Consider the following 22,872-nt stretch of genomic DNA (forward strand, 5'->3'; position numbering starts at 1 on the left):
CTACCAAAGAGAGTAAACCTCTCCAGAATGCTCGTAAGAGCTCAGATTCCCCCCTGGTTCAACATTGGAGGATGGAAGTAATCCCATCCTTAGCAAGAGGCAGGAGTTGTCTAAATCCATCCTAGACAAAACAAACGACTCCCCGTCAAAGCGACAAAGGTCTTTGGAGGAGTCCACTCCCCTCCTTTAAAAGCCCAAAGTGCAGAACACCAGCACTCACAACATGGCTAGCGCAAAACTCGAGGTCGTTGCAAAGAAAGATATTCATTTCAGGCGTAAAGCTCACACATGGATCCCGAAAGAACCCTGATGTCCTGGGACCATACGACCAATACTTATGTACGGGGTTACAGTGCGGTGGACTGCACTGAAGAAAGTCACATACTACGACAAACTCAGCAGAGCCCAACGCACTGCATGTCTCTGATTATTCGGGGCATTGAGAACCACACCCTCAGCAGCGTTAGACAATCTCCTCTATCTGACAACCCTCGTAATCTTCAGTAAACAAGTAGCAGCAAGTACAGTTATAAGACTCAACGCCTCATCTCAATGGACCAACAACAATGTAGGGCACTCCATCATTTTGATCTTCTTTGCTTCTTTACCAAAGTTCATAGACTACACTATTTCTAAACCCCAATTTGGAAAAAACTTCCAGGTATCCATTCCATCCAGAGATGAATGTGAAGACAAAAAACTCCTGGATAGCAAAGGTATTCAATTTTTTACAGACGGTTCCAAGGCAAATGAGGGAGTTGGAAAGCTTAATCTAAGCATTTCATTCCGCCTCCCTAATAATTGTAGCGTGGTATCACCTTTTTTCTTTGAGCTTAGTGTGTGGATTCTAAATCCGCAGACACGTTAACCTAACTTAACACATCTCTCTAAAAATCTTTTATTTCGACTCTAGTGACCTTGAAACGTAAAGAAATTTCAAAATTTTCAATTTGCAATTCGGACCGATTAGAATAACTTCCTACGGGAAGTTTAAAATAAAAACAAAAATATGATTAAGGTGCGAAAAATCAAATCAGCCAAGTGCTATCCGTTTTTCCAAAAAAAAATTATGCAGACGTTGTAAAAAGTTATTCATAATCCTCTAAAGAATTTGCCATGGATCTGCTTGAATATCTTGGGTCATTTTCTCACTATATTCGTGTTTTGAAATAGTCTAATGCAAAGTTATCATATGTTAGAAATCCGGTGATTGAGAGGGCAATTCTACATCCCCTCGCATTTTTCTTTTAAGAATCCCATTGTTGGTCTTGATGTATGCCAAGTTTCCCCATTTTGCTGAAATTGTACAGTATTTAAGTTGATAAAATATCAACCTTCATTTTGCAGTTAAGATCTGTGCAGATAGTGACAGACCGTTTTCGAGAAAAAAAAGAAAAAAAAAAGTTTCGAAAGTCACACTAAATAGTGACCATGAGATTGAAGAAATGTCGTTTATGGAGCTCTTGTAGGTTTCCAGATGCTAAATAACATAAGTTTTGTTTATAAACCACTCCTGATACATGAAAGTGGGCTTCGTTGCTTATTATCAAAACAATGTCATCCGCCAAAATTTCCAACATTGCTTCTGCAACCTTCGTATTCGTTTTGCTACAATAACTGGACAACCATCATCTAAGCGGTCTGATATCCTTAAAGCTCGACCTTGACATACAGCCTATTGAAGAAGGCTGGTTTCAACTAATTGACGCACTCTACTAATATTTTCTGGAGTCCTTCCGCTCAGTTTGAGTTCCAAAACCAAATCTGTTAAAACTATTTATCTATTTTTCATAATCGTATCAAACTTTTGAACAGGATTGTGGTTGTTAATAAAAAAAATGATTTCGGAATCGTCTCTGTGTTTTTATGGCCGAACGAATCGTTTTTAATGAACGTGTTCAAAACAAAAACACAATGCGCAATCGACTACAGCTGGAATAGCTTCACGCAACGAGATGATACTACCCATACTAAAAACAATACGGTCTCCCCCACTTCGCTTCACGCCCCGATCAAGTCTTTGATACCTAGTAGCTACCGAAACCAGTATTTTTTTTCAGTTTTTTTGTTGTACTTATTAAAAAAAGTCAGTTAATTTTCGAATGCATACGAATACTTTACTTACACAAAAACATTTCTCTAAAAACTTTTGATTGAGATTGTAGACAAATCGAGAAATTTTAAAATAAAAACAATATTTTTTTAAAATTATTCAAAACAAAATAATATTTTTATTATGAAATATTATTCAAATTCTGTAAATCGGTGTATTAGTTTCTGAGAAAATGTATTGTATTGAAAAAAGACAATTTTAGAGACAATTTAAAAAATATCTAACGACCCGTTTTTGAGAATATTGGAATGCTTGATTTTTGACTAGAAAACTTGTACGAGAACTAACGTTATTTTTCTTCTTAAACGAAATGAGATAAATTGGCTAAAACGATTTTGCTAATAATCTTCACCTTAAACATTTTATGAAGACAAAAATGATACTACCTTCAGAATAATTGTATAGATCGAAAAAAAAGATTTTACATCCGACATAGTTTTCAGAAAAATAGCAGTGACAGGTTTTGTTTTACTTACTTACTTACTTAAGGTGGCGCTACAGTCCGGGGCGGACCTGGGCCTCAACCAAAAAGGTTTTGTTTTACAATACAATAAAAACCTACCAAAAATTTTAAGACCAAATAAATGTGTTAAGTTTAAACTTATTTATGTTATACAAAATACAAAAAATGTCCTAAAAATTATAAAACATACTCACCCAATTTTTTTACAAAAAAATTTAATCTCAACATTTTTGTAAAGTCCCGAACAACTTGACAAACTTCTCGGCAAGTTTAAACTTTAATTATTTGTTTCATTCTTTTTAAAAATCATATTTTTTGGATGCTGTTTCAGATCTCATAAAAAGACAACAAGTTTTTCTTATTTTCTAATATTCTTTTTAAAAATATAAATATTTTATTTAGTTTCTTGTAACCCACCCAATCACCGATTCTGAAAGAATGTTCAAACTTCTAACTATAGATTGAACCATTGTTTTAAAGTGTGGAATTTCAGCCACATATGAAGAAACATTTTTCAAAGATTTTAAAAGTTGTTAGGCATGATGTGATTTTAAAACTTCAAGAACATGAAAAAATTGCATGAAAAATTACATCCAAACTGGATTCATCCCTTTTTCAAATCTTTTATTTATTTACCATTTTTAAAATCCATTTAACTTAATTTCATTTCAAAAGTTCAATTACCAAAAATGTGCTTCAGAGTTACCAATTTAAATTTCAAATAACAATTACTGTTTCAAACAGCCAATAGGGTGTTACATACAGGACAGCCTTTTTTGGGGGTGTTCAAATAATAAAAAAAGGTCTTAAATTTCCAAAGCGGTTATGTTACCGGATTTCCTCCCTCTTTCAGGTCCATCATAAACATAAAAAACAAACGAGCAGTCAGTCATTTGCAATGTTCCTACACCTTTCATAGCATATTTTTCAGCTGTACACTTTGCAATCAGAGCACAGAAAAGCCAATTATATTTTCGACAGTTAACATACCCGACCCGTAGATCAAAGTGAAATATCCAATAAATAAAAATACATAAAATTTTATAATTATTATTTATAGTAAAATTTGTTTTTCTTCCATTTCTTTCACTCATTGCAGAGTTTAACATGAACCGGTGTGATGGCTAGTGGAAAGATTGGAACGTTTGAAGTTCACTCAAGTGCTTCTTCGCTCACCATCAGCTCCAGCATCAGCATCAGCACAAGGCTCACCAGCACCAGTACCAGTACCAGAAACGGCAACAACATCAAATATAGTAATCCTGTTTCATAGACCCAGCAGCAAACACAAATTCTGGCAACAGAACTCAGTGAGTTCATCTGTTTTTCCTTCTATATAGTCTCGTTTATAAAGCTTTTAACTTTTCAAAATTGAATTTACCTTATTCCCTCGACTATACCATGGAACTTTCTAAAAATCTAACCTAACCATCATTTATATACTGTGTTCGAAATAGGATGTCCTGTACGGTTTCAGAGCTGCCATCGGGGTGCCGTCTCCGTGGCATGGGCTCTGCATCACAAGCCACAAGTAATGTTCAACTAACTGGAGGTAATGGAAACGGTGGCGGAGGCGGTGGAGGAGGTAATGGCGGTGGTGGTGGTGTCGGAAGTGGAGGCGGAAGTGGTGGCAACGGCAGCGGTAGCGGAATCACCACAGTTGTTGCTCCCGGTGGCATTCATGTGGGCGGTGTGTTAACAACAACCAGTGTCCTGGGCACCGGCAATAATAATGCACTCCAAGAGGCACCACTCCAAAGGCAGCAATCCCAGAAGCCATGCTGCTTCTGCTGGTGTTGCTGCTGTTCGTGTTCATGGTAAGTTTTTTGAAGAACAACGCATTCAATGCTTAAACATTCTCTCACTATGTCTCTTCAAGTCCATGCACAATATATTTCTGATTGAGATGCATTTTAACTTCAATTTAGAAGTATTTTTTGTGTATGTACTGAGTTTTGTGTTTTTGTATCTCCTTTACCCAACATTCCCCTTCCCTCCCTCATATATGATAAACTTGTACAATATACATCTTTGTTGGAAAACTCAATTAATTCCTCCTTTTTGGAAATTATTTTCTTTTTTCTTTCCATCTATCATCGTCGTCATCGACATCCGTCGTCGTGTTCTTCTTATTGCTATTGTTGGAAAATGGCTTTTGTGGAATTCTTGTGGTCATGAATTTAATTGACTGTTTGGTCGCTTCTTCAAATATCGATGCACCCAAAAACAACTACAACAACTAAACAGGGCGAAATGGTAAGTTCAAAACACATACAAAAGAAAAATCGAAATCAAAATCGACATCGACTATCATCAGGTGGTGCCCCACTTGGAGCCCACTTGGGGGTTTTTCGATATGATGATGAGACTTGAGAGATGCAAGTTAAAATTGAATGAGTTCAAAAGAAAAACATACAAGAAAAACTTTGTGCAAATATCTTAAAAAAAAACAATTTGACATCAATTAATGAGGTTTTTAAATAGAATTTGTTGTTATCTTTTTTTTAAGGAGAAAAATTTAAGACTTCAGGTGAATTGGAAATATGTTGTCAATATGTTTTTGATGATTCCATTAACAATTATGAGTACCTAATTAGTATTTTGAAAGAAGAAAATCGGAAAAGAGATTTTTAAGAAGTTCACATTGAAATGATAATCATTATATTTTTGTCAAGTGCATTTTTTAAATGTTATTATTTTTGGACATCTTGTTTTTTTTTAAGTTTTGAAAGGTTCTTATATTATGATGTTTTCAATTATTTTTTTAAGAATGATTTTCTTATAATTAGATTGTTTTGTTTTTCAAAATGTATAACTTTATTTCGATACCAATATTACAAAATGTTAAGAAATTCTTTGAATTTATTTGATAAACTTATAGTTCAGTGGAACGTTCAATACAGAAACAGTTATAATGGAGTTTTTTTAAATATTAAAAATATTAATACATTATCATTTTTTTTACTGTGAATCGTTGTTTAATAGTATTTTTTTCTAAAAAGCAAATTTAAATAAATCAACTGTAAGGTTTGTCATATAACTCGCTGAAGCGCTTAGTTTTCGAAATGAAAGTAAAATAGTTGTTGGACATACCACTAGAAAAGATGAGGTATCCTAATTCACCATAATTACATATATGAGTAGTCTTTGGTTCGAAGACAAACGATTAAATCATTAGTTGAACTTGAAATAAATTATTTTGATTTTAATTTTATTAATTGCAAATTTCATTTTATCTCATTCCATCTAATTTTTTTTGTTTTTTGAAAGTTAACATAATGAGAATGGTGTTTAAAGCAAAAAACGGTTTATTTCGATTTTTTTTATGAAACCACATTGTTAGTTCAAATAGTGTTAGAAAACTGGCGCTCAATTATAGTTAAAAGTAAAAACAAAAATGATCGTTAACTGTGGCGTATACTTAATTTTTGTAATTCATTAAATTTAAAATACATTGTTTTCTATTTTAACACGTAAAAGTAAGGTTATTTATGGATCATTTCAATGAAAGTGTGGAAAATCATATTGTTGTTCAAGGACCTTTTTTATAGAGATATGTAGTACATTTAACCAATTAGGTAAAGCATTTTACTGGGATTTGATTAGTTTGTTCATAAAACAAGAGATTTATTGATATTTATGCTAAATATTTAAAACAATACCGCAAAGTTTTGAACTACTTAGTAAAATGCTTAAGCCATTTTTAGCAATTTGCCAACAGTCAGTTTGAGTGGCCAGTATATCAAGCTTGAAAACAGTCCCATGATTCTCAGTAAATTTTGTTACGAAATCTATATTTATTTTATGGAATTTAATTTGAATATAAACACTAAACATTTTTGGAATTTCAAAAGAAAACTACAAAACTCAAATAGAATTCTTAAAAGTATGCAATATTCAGGATCAACTTATACGATCCTGCCTACAATAAACAAAATCAGATAAAATTGGTATCCAATCAAACATGTTTAAGTGGTTTTTGTCGTATCTTAAAAGACGCATTCGTATGTTTGGATTGATTTGATTATCTTAGAGCCTATTTAAGTTTCTTCTTGTGTTCCTCAAGGAAGCCATTTAGGTCCAATTTTATTTCTCTTATTATTAATTGACTTACGTGATTTGATTTTAAATCAAATGAGTTGGTTATTTGCTTATAATTTAAACATTTTTAGTAGTGTATTAAGTTGGAACGACTGTTTGCATCTCCAAGACAAAGCTTTACAAAAAGTGTAAGCTCAGCCAATTAGTCATAATATTTCGAGAAAGAACTTTCAAAAAAAAATCTTGGAGTTATTTTTGATCCCAATAACTTTTTGCTTGGTTTTATCTTCTGCAATTTGTATAGCTACGTAGTACCCGTGGCATGATGGTTAGTGCGTTGGACTGCCAAGCAAGGGGTCTTGGGTTAAATCTCTGCCTGTGCCACCTTAATTTAAAAAAAATAATTTTCACGGGTACTGCCTCTTGCGAGGAATTGACAAATCGTTCAAGAGTAATTCTTGTCATGAAAAAGTGCTTTTTTTCCTGCTTACTGTCCTTGTTTTCTATCTTTAATCGATTTATATTCTCATTTTTGAGGTCTGACAATTCGAACTTTGCTTCTAGAGTAAACGGAAACCTTTGGTGTGAATTATGCATTTAATGAGTCTATAACTCGATTCGTCAGAGAGACTAATAAAGTACAAATAATATTGATTTCAATTATCACTTAAATGAACCCCATTTAAAAGTATGCTAAGCTTATATTTTTTAAAAATATTTATTTTATTATACTATTCTTCTTGTTTTATTTATCATTCTTATTATTATCTCTAATTGATAACATTTGATTTTAAGATTTTTTTTTATATTGTAATGTTGTAATGTTCGTGGGCTGAGATCAAATTTTCTGTCTGTATACATCTTCATTAACTCTAACAGACCAGCTGTTTTGGCATTGAGTGAAACCCAAGTAGGTGAAGATTCCGATCCTGCTGAATTTTGTATTCATGGGTATTGCTTAGTGCCATTATTCTTCTCACACCATGGTCTCGCCATATATATTAGGAATGATGTTGCATATCAACTTTTACCACAATACGGTCATTGTAATAACTCACTTTTTAATTTCATGTGGTTAAAACTTTCCGTGAATAAGCACATCATTCACTATTGTTTTCTTTATTGGAGCCCAAACCTGGACAGAGTTTTAACTTATCAGGAATTTGATGCTCTGTCTGACTCCATACAAAGAATTGTCTCCTTGTATTTATACAGTGAAATCGTTATTACGGGCGATTTCAATGTTCACAATTCATCGTGGCTTTGCCATTCGGGCCAGACAACCCCTGAAGAAATGTGTGCTGAGATTTTTGCTGAGTTTAACCATCTTACTCAGCTTGTCAATTAGCCCACTCGTATATCAGACGTTAACGGCCGAGCAAAAAATACACTTGACTTGTTTCTTACTTCTGTTCGTGATAAGTACACAATCAGTGTATTGACGCCTCTAGGCACATCGGACCACAGTATCATATCTGCTTATTTCTCGTGTCAAACAAATCCAGTTAAAGAAAGAGCTCCAAAGAGAACCGTTTGGCAGTACGAAAAAGTCAACTGGGACGGTCTCAATAATTTCTTCAGGATCTTTAACTGGTCGCTATGCTTCTTCAGTAGCGACGTAGACTCCAGTGCAGATATGATTTCTAGTATGATTTATCTGGGAATGGAAACGTTCATCCCCAATAGGGTTAAAAGTATTACACCCAAGGTTAAATCATGGTTCTATTTGAGCTGAAAGGTTATTAAGGAGAAAGAGATGAGCTTCCAGTGTTTTAAAGCCAAACCAACTGAGGAAAACCGGAAAAAGTTTAAGCAAGCCAGGAAGGCCTGCAACGCCTATATTCGAAGGACCAAATTTTTACATGACCAAAAATACTGCAATGTCCCAAAGGCAGTAAAAATTTTTGGTCATTTGTAAAAAACATGAGGAATTCTTCCTCTTCCTCAGTTCCTACGCTTGTTGTCAATGATCCTCTTTTATTTAGCTCTATTGATAAAGCCAACTTTTTTCGTACTCCAACTGTGGAGAGATTTCTTGGATAGAATAGTCTGCTTATTTCAAATAATAATTCCGTTTCAGTTTGTTTTCTTTGTTCATTTTTACGAATTGTTAATGTTTATACATGTTCGGATGACCGTCTTTTAATGCAAGCTAACAATTTACTTGTGTAGTACCCGTAGCATGATGGTTAGTGCGTTGGGCAGTCATGCAAGGGGTCTTCAATCCCTGCCTGTGCCACATTAATTTAAAAATATAATTCTCGCGGGTACTGCCTCTTGCGAGGAATTGACAATTCCTTCAAGAGTAATTCTTGTCATAAAAAAGTGCTTTCTCAAATTAGCCGTTCGGCCTAAAATTGTAGGTCCCTTTCATTCCTGAAAACAGTACTCGCACACAGGAATGGTTGAGAGTTGTAAGTCACTAGGCCCTGGTTCACAACGGACTGTTGCGCCACCCAATTTATGTATTAATAACAATTTTAATAATTAATAATTAAAGTTTTGGATTCCCTAGTAAATTGATTGATATTAAAATAAATTGTTGTTTAAAATGTTTTGCTTGATGTGAATGTTTTAATTTGGTCTTAAGATAATGGCTGAATGAATTTGATTCATTCATCGCAGATCATTTAAAAAAATGTGGGAACTCCTATTTATCAGCAAATAAAGGAGTTGTGCGAATGTGATACCTTTAAACCTTGTGCAGCACATTCTCTTAACTTAGTAGGCGTTCATGCGGCTGGTTATGTGAAGGAGGCAACAAGTTTCTTTCAAGTGGTTCAAAAAATATACAACTTTTTCTGCTTCTAGCCATCGCTGGAATAAATTGAATGAATGTTTACGTTCACATAGAGATATAAAAAGCATTTCTGAAACAAGATGGTCTGCACTAGTTGATGCAGTTAACGCTCTCCCTCTTAATTATAAGCAAATTATTAAAGCCTTGGCATCTACCACTAGAGATCCAGAACAAGCTCTAACCTCAAAAAAACGAAGCGCTTAGCCTGTCTAAGAAAATGTCAAAAATGGAGTTCCTCATTTTAATAGAAATTTGGAGCACAGTACAAGAAAGAATTCATAAAATCATCAAGAGCGTTAAAAAAAAAAACGATTGACGTTTCTGCCAATTTGATTTATTTACTATGTTCTTCCATAAATGATCTAATGGAAAAACTTGATAAATTTCAAGCGAGTGCCAAAATTCAGAAACCAAATGCTAATCATAAAGACTTAATGCAACGAAAAATAGTACGAAGTTCGCGTGCCACATATTTTGATGGTCTTACACCATCCGTCAGAGAGTATGCCTTCAATACTATTTTATTGTATACTTAAACTTACATATATGTCTTAAAACAAAACCAAATTAAAAAAAATATAAGAAATAAACTTACATAAAATTAAAGTAAAAAAAATTAAAAACATCAAAAGAGTCCAAAAGATTTTATTTCGTTAGAAGGTATTTATACAAAAATTTATGTAATTTCGAAAGAGAGATTACGTTACATTTTCAGTTAAACTTTTAAGGCGAATTTATACATATAAAAAAGATGGCGATTGGTATAATATGAGTTACAGAATTGAATTCAAAAATTAAATTTTGACAGTTACAGAATTGGAATTTAAGAGTTTATGATGATTAGTAATGTTATTTTCTGCTTCAACAATTATCAAAAACTATAAAAGAAAAATGATCAACTATAAAAGGTTAATTAAACAAAATTATAATTACAAATTTGTTGTTTTTTAGTTTGTTGTTTTATAGTCAAAATATTTAAAAAAAACACACAAATTCGTTTTAAAATGATTTTTTTAACCTAAAGATTTAAAAAAAAATATAATATATTATGCCATTTTTTTTTGTTTCCAAATCCTATTCGGCCCAGGGCTCTCAAGACGCCCCAAAGGTGGGGGGAGATTTCTACGTGTACCGTCTTAACAAAACTTCCGTAACGCTTAAGCTTTCATTTTGTTTTCATATTTAACACCTTACAAATTTCAAAGAAAGTTTTTTTTTTAGAAGCAATAATTGTAAGATAATAGCATCACAAAGCTTAAGTTGAATTCTAGTAGGTAATAGTTAACAATAAAAGTATCACCCCCAGTATCACCACTAGTTTATTAGTCTTAAAGCAAATAACTTAAAAAACTTGAAAAATCTCCATTATTTTTTTTTAATGTTAACTAACTTAATCTTTGTTTTACCTATCTTTATCCTTAAGATCAAAAATATTCGTTTATATAATTTGAAGTTCAAAACTATAGAATTAGTATGTACATGAGAAAATCATTCTAGAATTAACATACAAGCAAAGGCAATGACCGGGCTCATGTCTAGAACATTAGAATGATTTTTTTTATTATGCACATTCAAACTTATTTGTACCATTTCTATAACTCTTTTAGTTTAAGAAAAGTTCAATAAAAACTTCTGCATCGTTCTTAAAAAAGGAAATTCAAAAATATGTATGAACGACAATTTTAGAATTTTTTATTTGAAAATTTACAAAATTGAGCAATAAAAATCCAAAATCCAATTCCCACGCATATATACAGTAATTCATCATTTAACGGTATCCTTGGGGTTATGTCAGTTTCAGTTTACCCCCGGATATGTGGTACATACATACACACATACAATGCGATGTGAATCTATACTCTTAAAAGGATATGAACATCATATAAACACCTCTCCATCTCTCCCTTATCCTTTTTTTTTTGGGATATTTCGTCTTCCAGAATTTTCATATATCCATTCGTGTCTATCTCAAACTAATCTTGGGACACGCATGAAATTTATAGCTTTTTGTGTAAGGTTTAAAAAAATCTTCATCTTTTTTGTGCCTCTGGGCTTACTTTTTTTTTTAATAAGGAAACAACAACAAAAAAATGTAAAAAAATAAAAAGAAGAAACTTAAAAAGTCGTAAAACCCAACCGCATCGCATATTTTTGTATAAAATGTAAAATGTAAGCAAGTGATGAGTCAAGTGAAAGACGAAAAAAATAAGTAGAAGAACAGAGCCTTTAACAAAACCGGAAGCCATCTACAATTTACAGATTCTTCTTCTTTTTCTTTTGTTGGGTTTGTATACAACATACCCTATAACTATAGTTTTTTCTATGTATCCGTTGTATTTTGTTGGTTTTGTTATTGTTGTTGTTGTTGCTGGTGCAGGGACGATACGGTAAGGAGGTTCTCTGGATTCCATTCATTAAAGTCTTGGAACAATCAACCACATACCTACCTAGATATTTCATTGCTGAACATTGTCCAACTTTCAACATCAAGGCACAAATAAAAAAACAAATCTTCTGACATTTTTTGAAAGTGTTTATTCCTAATTCTGACGAGTTTTTGGATAATTTTTAAGTTTGGAAAAACTTGGATTACAAACTTAGCAAAAAGAAATCTCAAAAAAAAGATTGTCCTATCCTAAACTCGTATATCTCGTGAAAAAAACACTACAGGTATCCTACTTTCCAATCAACATTAACACTGGAATATAAAATATAGAAAGCTTACGCATTCCTGGAAGTTCGAAAAAAGAATTTCCAATCATTCCAAGATTTTTCCGAACTTTCTTTATTCTCCTATCTCCTAAACATTGTTACCCCTTTTGCGCTCATGAGGCACAGGAATTTAAATTTCCCCATCATATCAAAGCTTTTGATATATCCATCACTTTCCAGTGGAATGAATGAAGCTTTAAGGGAATTTTTTTTTTCTTTCGTTAGCAGATATTGGAAAAACGAAAAAGTGAAATACAAAATCTGTCTATTCCTAACATATGCGGGTCTCTTGGTCTTGTAAGATAAACACCACAAAAATTCATATTTCAAGAGTATATTATGCATCTCGTGAGACGTGGGTGTTAGCTGGATGTTTCGGTCTTCCGTCATCAGCATCAGAATCCGATTCAGAATCAGAAACCCAGCCAACCTTGCTATGGATATACTTTCGTATCTCTGTTCAACTTCGACATCTTTGTTGTTGTAATTTTTGTTGTTAGGGTTTTCCGATGGATAACGATAAGAGACTTCTCTGGAAAATAAAAATTAACAACAACAACGTTTGTGTTATTATCATCATAATCATCATCATCATCAACGACAAAGACTATAGGACGAGGACGAGGACGAGGACGACGAACGTTGGTATCTCAAAATTTGAGCGAGGACTGAATACCGAAGGAGTATTACGGTTTACGGGCGATAGATAGACACAAACTCAACCAACAACCAGCAACGCAACGATAGAATGATACACCTTAACGCTTGGAATTGGTAAAATCCAACGTCATTAATAAACTTTATCGAGTAGGTGGATGCCATTTTTAGCCATCGACGTAGTCTTTGGTTTATATTCTTCCTCTTGATGTCGTCGTGGTTGTTGTTGTTCTCCTGCTCCTTCTTCGTCTTCTTCTATTTGTAGCTTTAAGGGTTTACATAGATAGATAGATAGTTTTTTTTTTGGTATAGCTTAGACTTTGTGCTGGGATTATGCCTTTAATTTGAGGTCTTTATTGGAATTCGAAATAATGTGATGTGCATCTGAGGTGTGTTTGGGATAGTTATTATTATTGTTGTTGGATATATCTATGTTTATATGTATCTATCGCCCACGGAAAGTTGAGGATAGATTTTTGTTCTTTTAATTTTTGTTGTGATGCTGCTTTTTGCGTCATTGATTGTTTTTTTTAGAGAATTAAGTACATAAGATAAATCCAAGGCAAATTTAATAGAATGGAGTTTTTGAATAAGAGACTTTTGATGTTTATATCCATTAAGGGAGGAATCAAATAAAAGTTAGAAATAATATGGTAATGGGGTGTTAAATATGATTTTCTTTCACAAGAAGATTTAGGTATTTAATATCTTTTATTATTACAACCCTAATCAATACAAAATAAGTAAATTAAACTTTCTTTCTCAAAAAAGGGGTTGTTATTTATTTAAAATGACAAGGTTCGTATTCGGTTAGTTAAGAGAAAAATCCGCTTAATAAAATGATTAGTAAATGGGTTGAAATCTGAAAAATACAAAATATATGCTGGTATGTCCCAAGACTCTGTTCTTTCTCCGACACTTTTTCTAATTGGTATTAATGATCTCCTGTCTGTAACTTCTATCAAATTATTTGCGTCGCAGACTCTTAGCCTTTCATATTCGTTCTTAGATTCACAACTCTGCTCTTCGAATGTGGACCTTCAACGGCAATATATTATTAGTTCATTGAATTCTAACTAAGACAGTATTGTTGAATGAAGAATCGAAAACTCAATGCTGTTTAAAACAATTTGCCAGCTTTGAAACTTTTCATGGGTGGGCTCTTGCATCAAGGAGACTGAAGACTGGGTTTTTTAGGCAACGTTTTCCCCCCTCTGACCAGTCTGTTATTTATACGATCTGTATGTGTCTAATAGCCTTTTCACAAACCCAAAACCGGCAAAATGTTTTCGAAAACCCTAAAATCCTTCACACCGAACATTTACATGTTTTCATTTGACATTTAAATTTGTTTAACACTAGCTGTCAAATTTTGTATTGATGAAAAAATGTTTGAGTAAAAAGTTGTGTTGTTCTTAAATTATTTGTGAAAACAAAATGAATTCTATCCAATTCAAATTGATTTAAACGTAAGACTAGCTTGTCTGGAGAAAGAGTTTTAACTGAAGTTCTGAAGGGCTCACGACATGAACCAACAAGAACTACAAGCTTAGTTGGCTCTATCCTCTTAGTTCACTTCAACCGGTCCAAACAATTCACTAAGGAGAATCTAATTGTGTATAAAATATATCATAGAATCAAAAACAAACAAAACTGTTACAGTAAAAATTAATTTTATTTAAAATATTCTCTTCAACAAATTCAATCCAAAATACTGAGTTATGACTATGTATTGCTTCTGTTGGCCAAATGTGCCTTCAGAATCGCCATATATTGTGGCCGTCCAAGCAATTTATAGGCGGGGTAGAGAAGACTTTGAACAATTTCATGTAGGTCCTTATGGCTGAAGCAGAAAAGGTCAATTGCTAGTTCCAGATCCGTACCAAAATCACACTCTTCCAAATGCAGTTTCTCCATGACTATTTCTTTGGCTTCTTCCTTTGAGGACTCGCCTGGGTTTATCCAACGCATTGAGGATCTTCTTTATGTTGGCAGACTGTTCATCATCAAGTTTCGATAGCCCACTGTTGTGGGTTTATTCACTAGAACAACGATTCCCACATTGTGGAATGTTTCGGCGCAAATTTTCCTAGCCCGTTGCGACTTAGCCTCCACCAGAAATTTTCTTTCATACTTATTCTCCTCCACAAATGAACCTATTGCTTTTCTCATATCTCCCAAATCCTTGTTTGAACTGAGTTACCAGAAAGCCTTTCTTCAGGTAGAAAGCGAAAGCGTCGAACATATTTGTGTTGACGAATTCGCGGACGCATCCCTTGAAAACTTCACTACGAACTATGAGTAAGTCTTCCTCGTCCTTGGGGTTGTCACGCCAGTAGCCGTAGTGAATTCCGGTTCCTCCCTTAGCAAAGAGCGTTTGAAAATTTTGAGGATCATAAAAGAACCGCAAATAGTCACCGGAGCTATTATTCTCGACGTTTGCAAAATTTCCCGCAGTTGTTTCTGTGGCCACGCAGCTCCCCCAAAGTTTTTTTTTTTGTTTTTTTTTTCTCTTCCATATTCTGTAAATAAAAAACAAAAAGAAATAATACTTATTTTGTAAGGAAATTGTATAGATAATATCACTTACCATGACCAAATTTGCTTCAAAATGAAATATTTGTTTTGACAGCAGCCATCAGCTGTTTCGAAAGGTTTGTTCGTTTAGTGAAAACCGGGTCTTGGACTTGGTTTGAAAAGCCTATAAAGCTTGAGTATAACTTCCATCTCTGAGCAGGTGCTACTGCAATTTGCTTGGTGATGATATCGTCATTAAATTATTTCCGTAGCTTGGATACCGTCTTAAAGTTTCTTGTCTCTCCTTATGTTACGTTCATGCTCATCAGTATACCCTTCTAACCCAGCTTTGGTCGTACTGTCAAGTGCAGAAATTAGTTCAAACCTAACTATTCTCCTAGCCTATGAACTAAGCGAACTGAAAATTTTACTTAAACTATTTTGTGTACAATGTTCATGACCTGAAACAAATATTAATATAATGTTAAGGTTATGTTAAAATTACAGTATTCGAAATACTAAATTACAAATTTTCGTACTATGACCACATTTTTCCATTATTAAAACGATTTTTCCTTTTTAGCATTTTGGAATACAGAATTTTAAATGGAATAAGTGTCATAATCATTTTTCACATTAACATCCTTTGTACAAGATATAAAATTTTTGTTTTCATTTGTTCACTTTCATGAGTAAAGTGGCTTAATATTTTGTATAAACATTAAAAGGTACGAATAATGTTTTAAAGTTTAGCTTTTTTAGTATTTTTTATCAACAGGTTTGGACACTATGATTTAAAACTTTGTTCCGATGTTTGTAAGTCTACATCGAGTTCTGGGTATTTTCCTTAAGAAAGTGAAAGAGTAGAACTATGCAAAAGAACAATTTTTAAAAGCGCATTATTTTTAAGTAAGCAATTTTAAGATACCGTCTTATGAAAATTATAGATATGAAATTTTTATCTGCCTACAAAACAAACGACTTTTAAAATACAAAATAAAAATTGAGGGCATAATGGATTACGCAACCCTACACTGTATATATATGTTAAGTCTAGTTTAAAACTTAAAGAATGAAGTTTTTTTTTTAAATGTAAACTCTAGTTAAACAAAAAAAAATTTTTTTTTTTCGAAAATCGTTTGAGTGTTTTTTTTTTCATAAGTATGCATACAATTTTTCAAGGCCTTTAAGAATAATTATATGTATTTAGTGCTTATAAATATACGCTCAAAAAACTGTTGGATCCAATTTTTCAAATATTATTCAAGAGAGTTTAGAAAAAAAATATATGTACTTACTTAAATTGTTTTGTAAAAACAAATTAATGGTTCAATAGGAACACTAGAACAATAGAAAATAAATGAAGTCACGTTAAGAAAAATTAATTGTTAGAAAATTGTATACAAATTTGTGGGGCTGTTCAAAGAATTTTAATTTTTGACATACAAATTTGTATGATAACTATTTTTATTTTGATCTCACAAAAACACAAAAAAATAAAAAAGGGCTAAATTTGATTTTTTACGGATGCAAACTTGCCATAAAGTTCTTTTGTATCAAAAGCAAAAATTAAGATTATAAAAATGCAAAATTAATTACAACAATATTTCTCAATACTTAAAGTTATAAAAAAACCTCCATTCAACTTAAGATATTTCGCCTTTTTTTAAATAGTTGATAGCTAACCTTCTCCAGCATAAGATTTTATTTCGTGTTTATACGATTTCAGTCAAAATTAAGTGTGAATTCAAATGTATGTTAGTTGTTTTTGTTGACACATTTAAAATAACCTTAGTAACAATTTTGACAATTATGGGAAAGAAATATTTAGTGTAGGTCTGCAAAATTGTTTAATTTTATCTAAGATTTATATCTGTGATAGTGGGCATGTTTTTGGAATGCCAAATAAGATTAAAATCACTTATTCAAATTAAAAAAAAGAACATTGCATAATTTTTTTTTTAAGGAAGTGTACAACCATGAACCAGTTATTTTTTTTTAAACGATGTTTGATGGTTTTCCAAAACTATTATCCCATGTTTAATGAATATATTTTAAATATGTTGAAAATTTTATAAAATTGTTGAAAAATGGTTACTAGTTCTTACTTTTCACCTATTTTTTATATGTAATCCTGGAAACAAAACTGAATCAATCATTAATAAATTGCTGACAACAGAAAAATCAAAAACGGCTTCAAAAAAATGTGTGTATTGATAAAAAATTCAGTTTTCCAATTATGCTTATAACATACAGTTTTTTAAATATATTAAAAAAAGAGGTCGAGATGCAACCCACACTGATAACTTCCCATCCCGTCTGTCGATTTGTCTTGCTTAAAAGTTTGTAGGTTTTCGTGTTGTGTTGAAAAAGTTGTCAGTTGAATTATTCTTAAAAAAATTAAAATTACCAACAATATTTTTAATATAATGAAATAGGTTAGTTTCAAAATCTTGTTTTGTTAAAAAGATTTTTAGTCGAAAACAATTTTTTACCAATTTCAGTAGTATTTCTTAACTTTTTTTATTTCTATCTATCTATATATATAAAAACGTACAGAAATTTAAAAAGAAATCTTGAAAAGGTGTTAAACCAACATCTTTCTATACTCACATATACAAACAATTTTTAGTAATACTTAAAGAAATCCCGATTTGTTGATTACCTTAGAAATGTACAGCGAAGCTTTAATAATAATTGAAGATATGTGTCCAGGGATTGTAAAAAAGCACTTGCACAATTGGGTATGACCACACCAAATCATGAGATACATAATTTTTTTGATCGTGAATTGCAACGTGAGCAGGAGTTTAATTCTAATGATTGAATATTCAAAAAAAACATGCGTGTATGAAACAATCATGCAAGCCGTTTCCAGTAATACAGGCAAAACTTTCGTTGTATCATTGATTTTAGCGATTATTTAATCGGAACAGAAAATTGCATTGGCACTTGCATCTTCGAGAATTGCTGCTACATTATTAGAAGTTGGTCTAATGCACACTCTGCATTAAAGTTGACATTGAATGTACGGGTGATTGAAACTCCAACTTGCAATATTTCGAGAAATTCTGCCCACAACTGCCCATAAGTTATCAGAACAATTGTTAGAAATTGGTGATAGCAAAATACCAATCGACAGTACCAACAGATTGATCACTTTACCGAATAATTTTTGTACAATTGCGCAATCTATAGATAAGTTTTCTGATGAATGTTTTCCGAACATTCTTTAGAATTACAGGAGTCATGATTGGTTGAGAGAACGCGCCATTTTAAAACCGAAAAACTTTCATATCAATGCCATTAATTTTCAAATTCAAGCGAAACCTAGCTGGAATCACGACATATACATATGGGACAATGAACTATCCAATTGTATTTTTAAATTCATTAGGACCAGCTGGTATACCACCGCATTGCTTTTATCTGAAAATTGGTTCTTTGATTACATTATTGCGAAATCCACCAAAACGGTGTAAAGTCACCAGATTGGCAGTGAAAAAGTTATTGCCAAATTTGATGGAAGCTACAATCTTAACTGGTTAATCAAAAGGAGAAGTGTGATTGATACCGAGTATCCCTTTGATTCCAACTGACATGACATTTGAATTCAAAATATTACAATATCCTTTGCGTTTATCATTTGCGATGTTCATAAAAAAGGCCCAAGGGCAGACACTTCACGTTTGTGTTGTCAATTTGGAGGAATCATGTTTTTTACATGATCAACTTTGTGTTGCCTGTTCCAGAGTCGGTTCATTTATTCATGCTCAAAATGGAAAAACTAAAATTTGGGTTATTTGGACTTTTATATAGCTAGCAATTTAAAATATTTTTTTGTTTGAACTAATGAACTTAATACTCATTTTTTTCTTTTACCATGCCTTATACGTAGCAAAGCACGTACCAAACCGATAGTTTCTTATATAAACAAACACAAATTGGGTGAATGAAATTAATTTGAGAGATATCGAGAACCAAACATCAATTTTTACCAAATTTGTGTACTATTGTTTGTAGATTTTATTTTTTAATGAAAAATCGGACGGTTGGATTTTTATAAAAATAAAACTGAATATCAAACATAATATTTTCTGTGAAATAAAATAAGTATGAAGCCAATATTTTTAATTTTTGAAAAGCTATTTAAGCCAAAGGTAAATTTTTACCAAGTTTAAGTATTGTTTTTTTTTATTTTTTTATTTTTTGTAAGAAAACTTTCAATTCAATTTTTGTCCAAATTGAACTGAATGTTCAAAACAATATTTTTGAAAAGATAAAAATAGTTTGAAGCCAATATCTTAAAGTTTTGAAAAGATATTTGAGTCGAAAATCACTTTTACCTACTTTTGCTAATTTTAAGTAAGTTCGATTTTTCTCAAAATTGTATCGAATGTTAAAAACATAAAAGAAAATTATTTCGAAACCAAATTTTTACTAACTTTGAGTACTGTTTTTTTAAGTTTTTATTTCTGTCAATTTGATTTTTCTCAAAATTTTACTAAAAAAAAAATTGTATAAAAAATCCGTTAATATGATTTTTTTCCAAAATTAGATTTGATTGGTATCACGTCACAATACATAATATGAAATGTAATTCAAGTCTCAAGTAAAATATTTAGGTTTAACCAAAATGTTCAACCTTTTTTTAAACTGCTATGGTAAAAAGTACCACTGACGCAATTCTCTTGAGAGCCCTTTCTCTAATATTATTTGTATACAGAAATTTATTTGACGTCGATTTTTTCTTGTTCTCGAGCTATGGACGAAGAAAAAATGTCGCGAACGTATGTACGTGCACACGCACGCACAGGCATCTCTCTAAAAATCTCTATTTCGGCTCTAGGAACCTTGAAACGACGAGAAATGTCAAAATTTTCAATTAAAAAAAATCGGACCCATTACAATAACTTCCCATGGGAATTTAATAAAAACATTCTTAAATGTGACTTCGAAATTTAACCAACAATAACTCTAAAACGCTATTTGCCAAAACCATGAAAATATAAGATTTTAGGTCTCTTAAGTTTTCCGAAACCTCATATAATGGGAATTTCGGAAAACTAAGTAAGGTCCAAAAAGCTTATAACTGTTTCAAAAAGATAAATATTTTTATACTTTGCAAAATCATCAAACATTTTTTAGAGTTTTTAAAGAGTTATGTTTAAAAACTGAAAGTGATTCAAAAGTTATGGGTGATATTTGTATACTTATTCTTATCTCTTGAAGATACGTTTTTTCAAAACCGAACGAAAAAAAACTACTTGAAATTCATCACATGTGGCAGTCACGTTACCACCCCATTAATCACCCCATAACGATGATGATGGCACTCGTAGTAAAAGCTCAACTTCCGTATGCGTAAAGCTCCACATGCCCATAGTGCTCACAGTTGAACTTCGGATTTTCTTGAATGAATTTTGCGCCCTCTCCAATTAAGAAATTCTTCTTTTTCATATTTCGTTTTATTTTTTGTTTTTATTATTTGCTTAAACTTAAATTAAACAAAAAATAATACAAATAAAATAAAAAACAGAGAGCGCACTTTCAAACCTAACTAAAACAACTACAACAAGGCGTCAGCCGCCTTCAGTAGGATGGAGGGAGAAGGGAGCAGGCATGTGTGCTTCGTCGTCGTTGACGTCGTCATCGTCAGTCGAAAAAAAAGATTGTAAGTGAAATAAAAACGTTTCGGAGCAAAGGCTTCTGTTTTTGTTTTGGCATTCGCTTTGGCAGTTGAGTTCTAACGGTTCATGCAGTGCGAATAAATCGCTCTGCCAGCGTGGTTGTGTTTGGAAATTATTGTCGTTGACATCCTAACTGTACATTCGGTCGTTTGTTGTTTGACGTTTGTCGTCTCGTCATGTCATCTCGTCACTTTCTGTCAGTAGTTGCGTTGTCGTCATCGTTAGTAACGTTGACGGATCGATTCTCGAAGTGAACTAGATTTGTATCTTCTTTCAAATTGATTCGAAGGTTATTCATTGAAAATAAAAGATCTCTAGTTATAGTTCTCGCGGAAGCTTATAAATGTTATTCTTCCTTTTGCCACCCCCTGAAACGCCCCCTTCAATTGATTGATTTTTCTTTTCGACGTGAATACAGTCAGTACACATTACGACGAGACACAAGACGACTGTTTGACGCAGTGAATTAAATTGGCTTTAATTGGTGCGTTATGTATTTTGATTGGAAATAAACAAATTGAACCGACAAAGACCTCTCTGTGAGATCCAAGTGCGGGACGATCAATTTGTGTTTTAATTGTCAAGACCGAGATACGATAGAGGATTATATCGCAATTTATCATCAGTGTCTTCATGGACACCAAAAACAACAACAACGGAAACAAATCTGGAAACAATAATTATAATTGCAATGAATCACAGTTTCAATAGTTTGTCGCAATATATTGGCCAAAAGATGGGGTAAAATTTTAGTCTTCATTTCATTTTCTTTACCACATAAGGGGGGATGAAAAAAAATGATGGTGGTAAAGTGCCACCGACCAAACGACACGAGAACGGGTTGGATGTAAAATTAACCGCATGATATGGCACTTTTGAATACTTTGGGGAAATTCACGAATCCATTAAGTTTTGGCAAAGTATAAAACGACCAAAAACTACTATAGGCTTATATATATTTTCTGTAGGTAGGTAGTTAAAAAATATGGTTGACTGCGTGTGTTTTTGAATACCTATGCTGCTGAGAGAGGAGACTTGGAAGGAATATGTATTATAATTATGTGTCCTTGCACTGACATCATACTTTTTGATCACTTCGGGTTCTAGGACAAGGGCATTAAAGAGCTCGGAGCTCTCAAAATATATACAGTCGCGCAAAGTAGAATCACCAGAGCAGCGAGCTACTGGCCTTATTTACCTCTACCCTGTTGGAAAATGCTCTTAAAAATTCATAAATCAAAGCTAATTGCTATGCTCCCCCGGCTCAATTCATTCAACATCTCCTTCCTCTTCTCTTTCAACATCTTTCAAAACCTCCCAATCCTTATTCACAGTTCAGATTCACTATGCTGTGGATTTTTCTTCTTTATACTGAGGTAATACACTACACGTGTATAGTTGAACATACCCCTACCGTCTACCCTATACTTGACTTCTGGTTTTTTGAATTCATGATGTTTTTTAACGCTCGCTCGATATTGTATACGATGTTCGTGCTGATGATGATGATGGTGATGTGGTGCTACTTTGCTGCTTACTGCTGGGCTGTTGCTACAGTCCTGGTGGTTTTTTCTTTTTTGTTGTTAAAGTATGAAATGTTTTCGAGCGTGGCATTTTAAGGATTAATAGAGATGTGCGATTTTCATAAAATATTCGGTTAAATTTTCCTTTTTTTTTTTTCGTTTTTGAACTTAATTGGACAAACTTATAATATGCAATAAACTGTTTGCTTAAAATTTTAATATAAGGAAATATGTTTTTCGAAAAAATAACAAAAAATATCCTTATGAAAATCTGAAAAACGCTCTGCGAGAAAAAAAAATAAAAGTAAATTTTAATTCGGTTGTGTGGGAAATTTACACTTTTTAAGGCAAAGTAA

The 22,872-nt window shown here is 32.5% G+C and overlaps 1 protein-coding gene across 1 annotated transcript in view; it reads left to right on the plus strand.

Annotated features, from left to right (window-relative positions):
- The window catches only part of LOC129950003 (regulator of G-protein signaling 17), a 131,256-nt gene that overhangs the window by 62,960 nt on the left and 45,424 nt on the right, over positions 1-22,872 (plus strand). The window contains exons 3-5 of the mRNA XM_056061761.1: positions 3,676-3,886; positions 4,034-4,393; positions 4,824-4,832. Coding sequence (XP_055917736.1) covers positions 4,035-4,393; positions 4,824-4,832 — 368 coding nt within the window. The 5' untranslated portion in view covers positions 3,676-3,886; position 4,034. The remainder of the gene's footprint in view (positions 1-3,675; positions 3,887-4,033; positions 4,394-4,823; positions 4,833-22,872) is intronic.

Source organism: Eupeodes corollae, chromosome 3 (genome assembly GCF_945859685.1).
Source record: "Eupeodes corollae chromosome 3, idEupCoro1.1, whole genome shotgun sequence".
Lineage (NCBI taxonomy): Eukaryota > Metazoa > Arthropoda > Insecta > Diptera > Syrphidae > Eupeodes > Eupeodes corollae.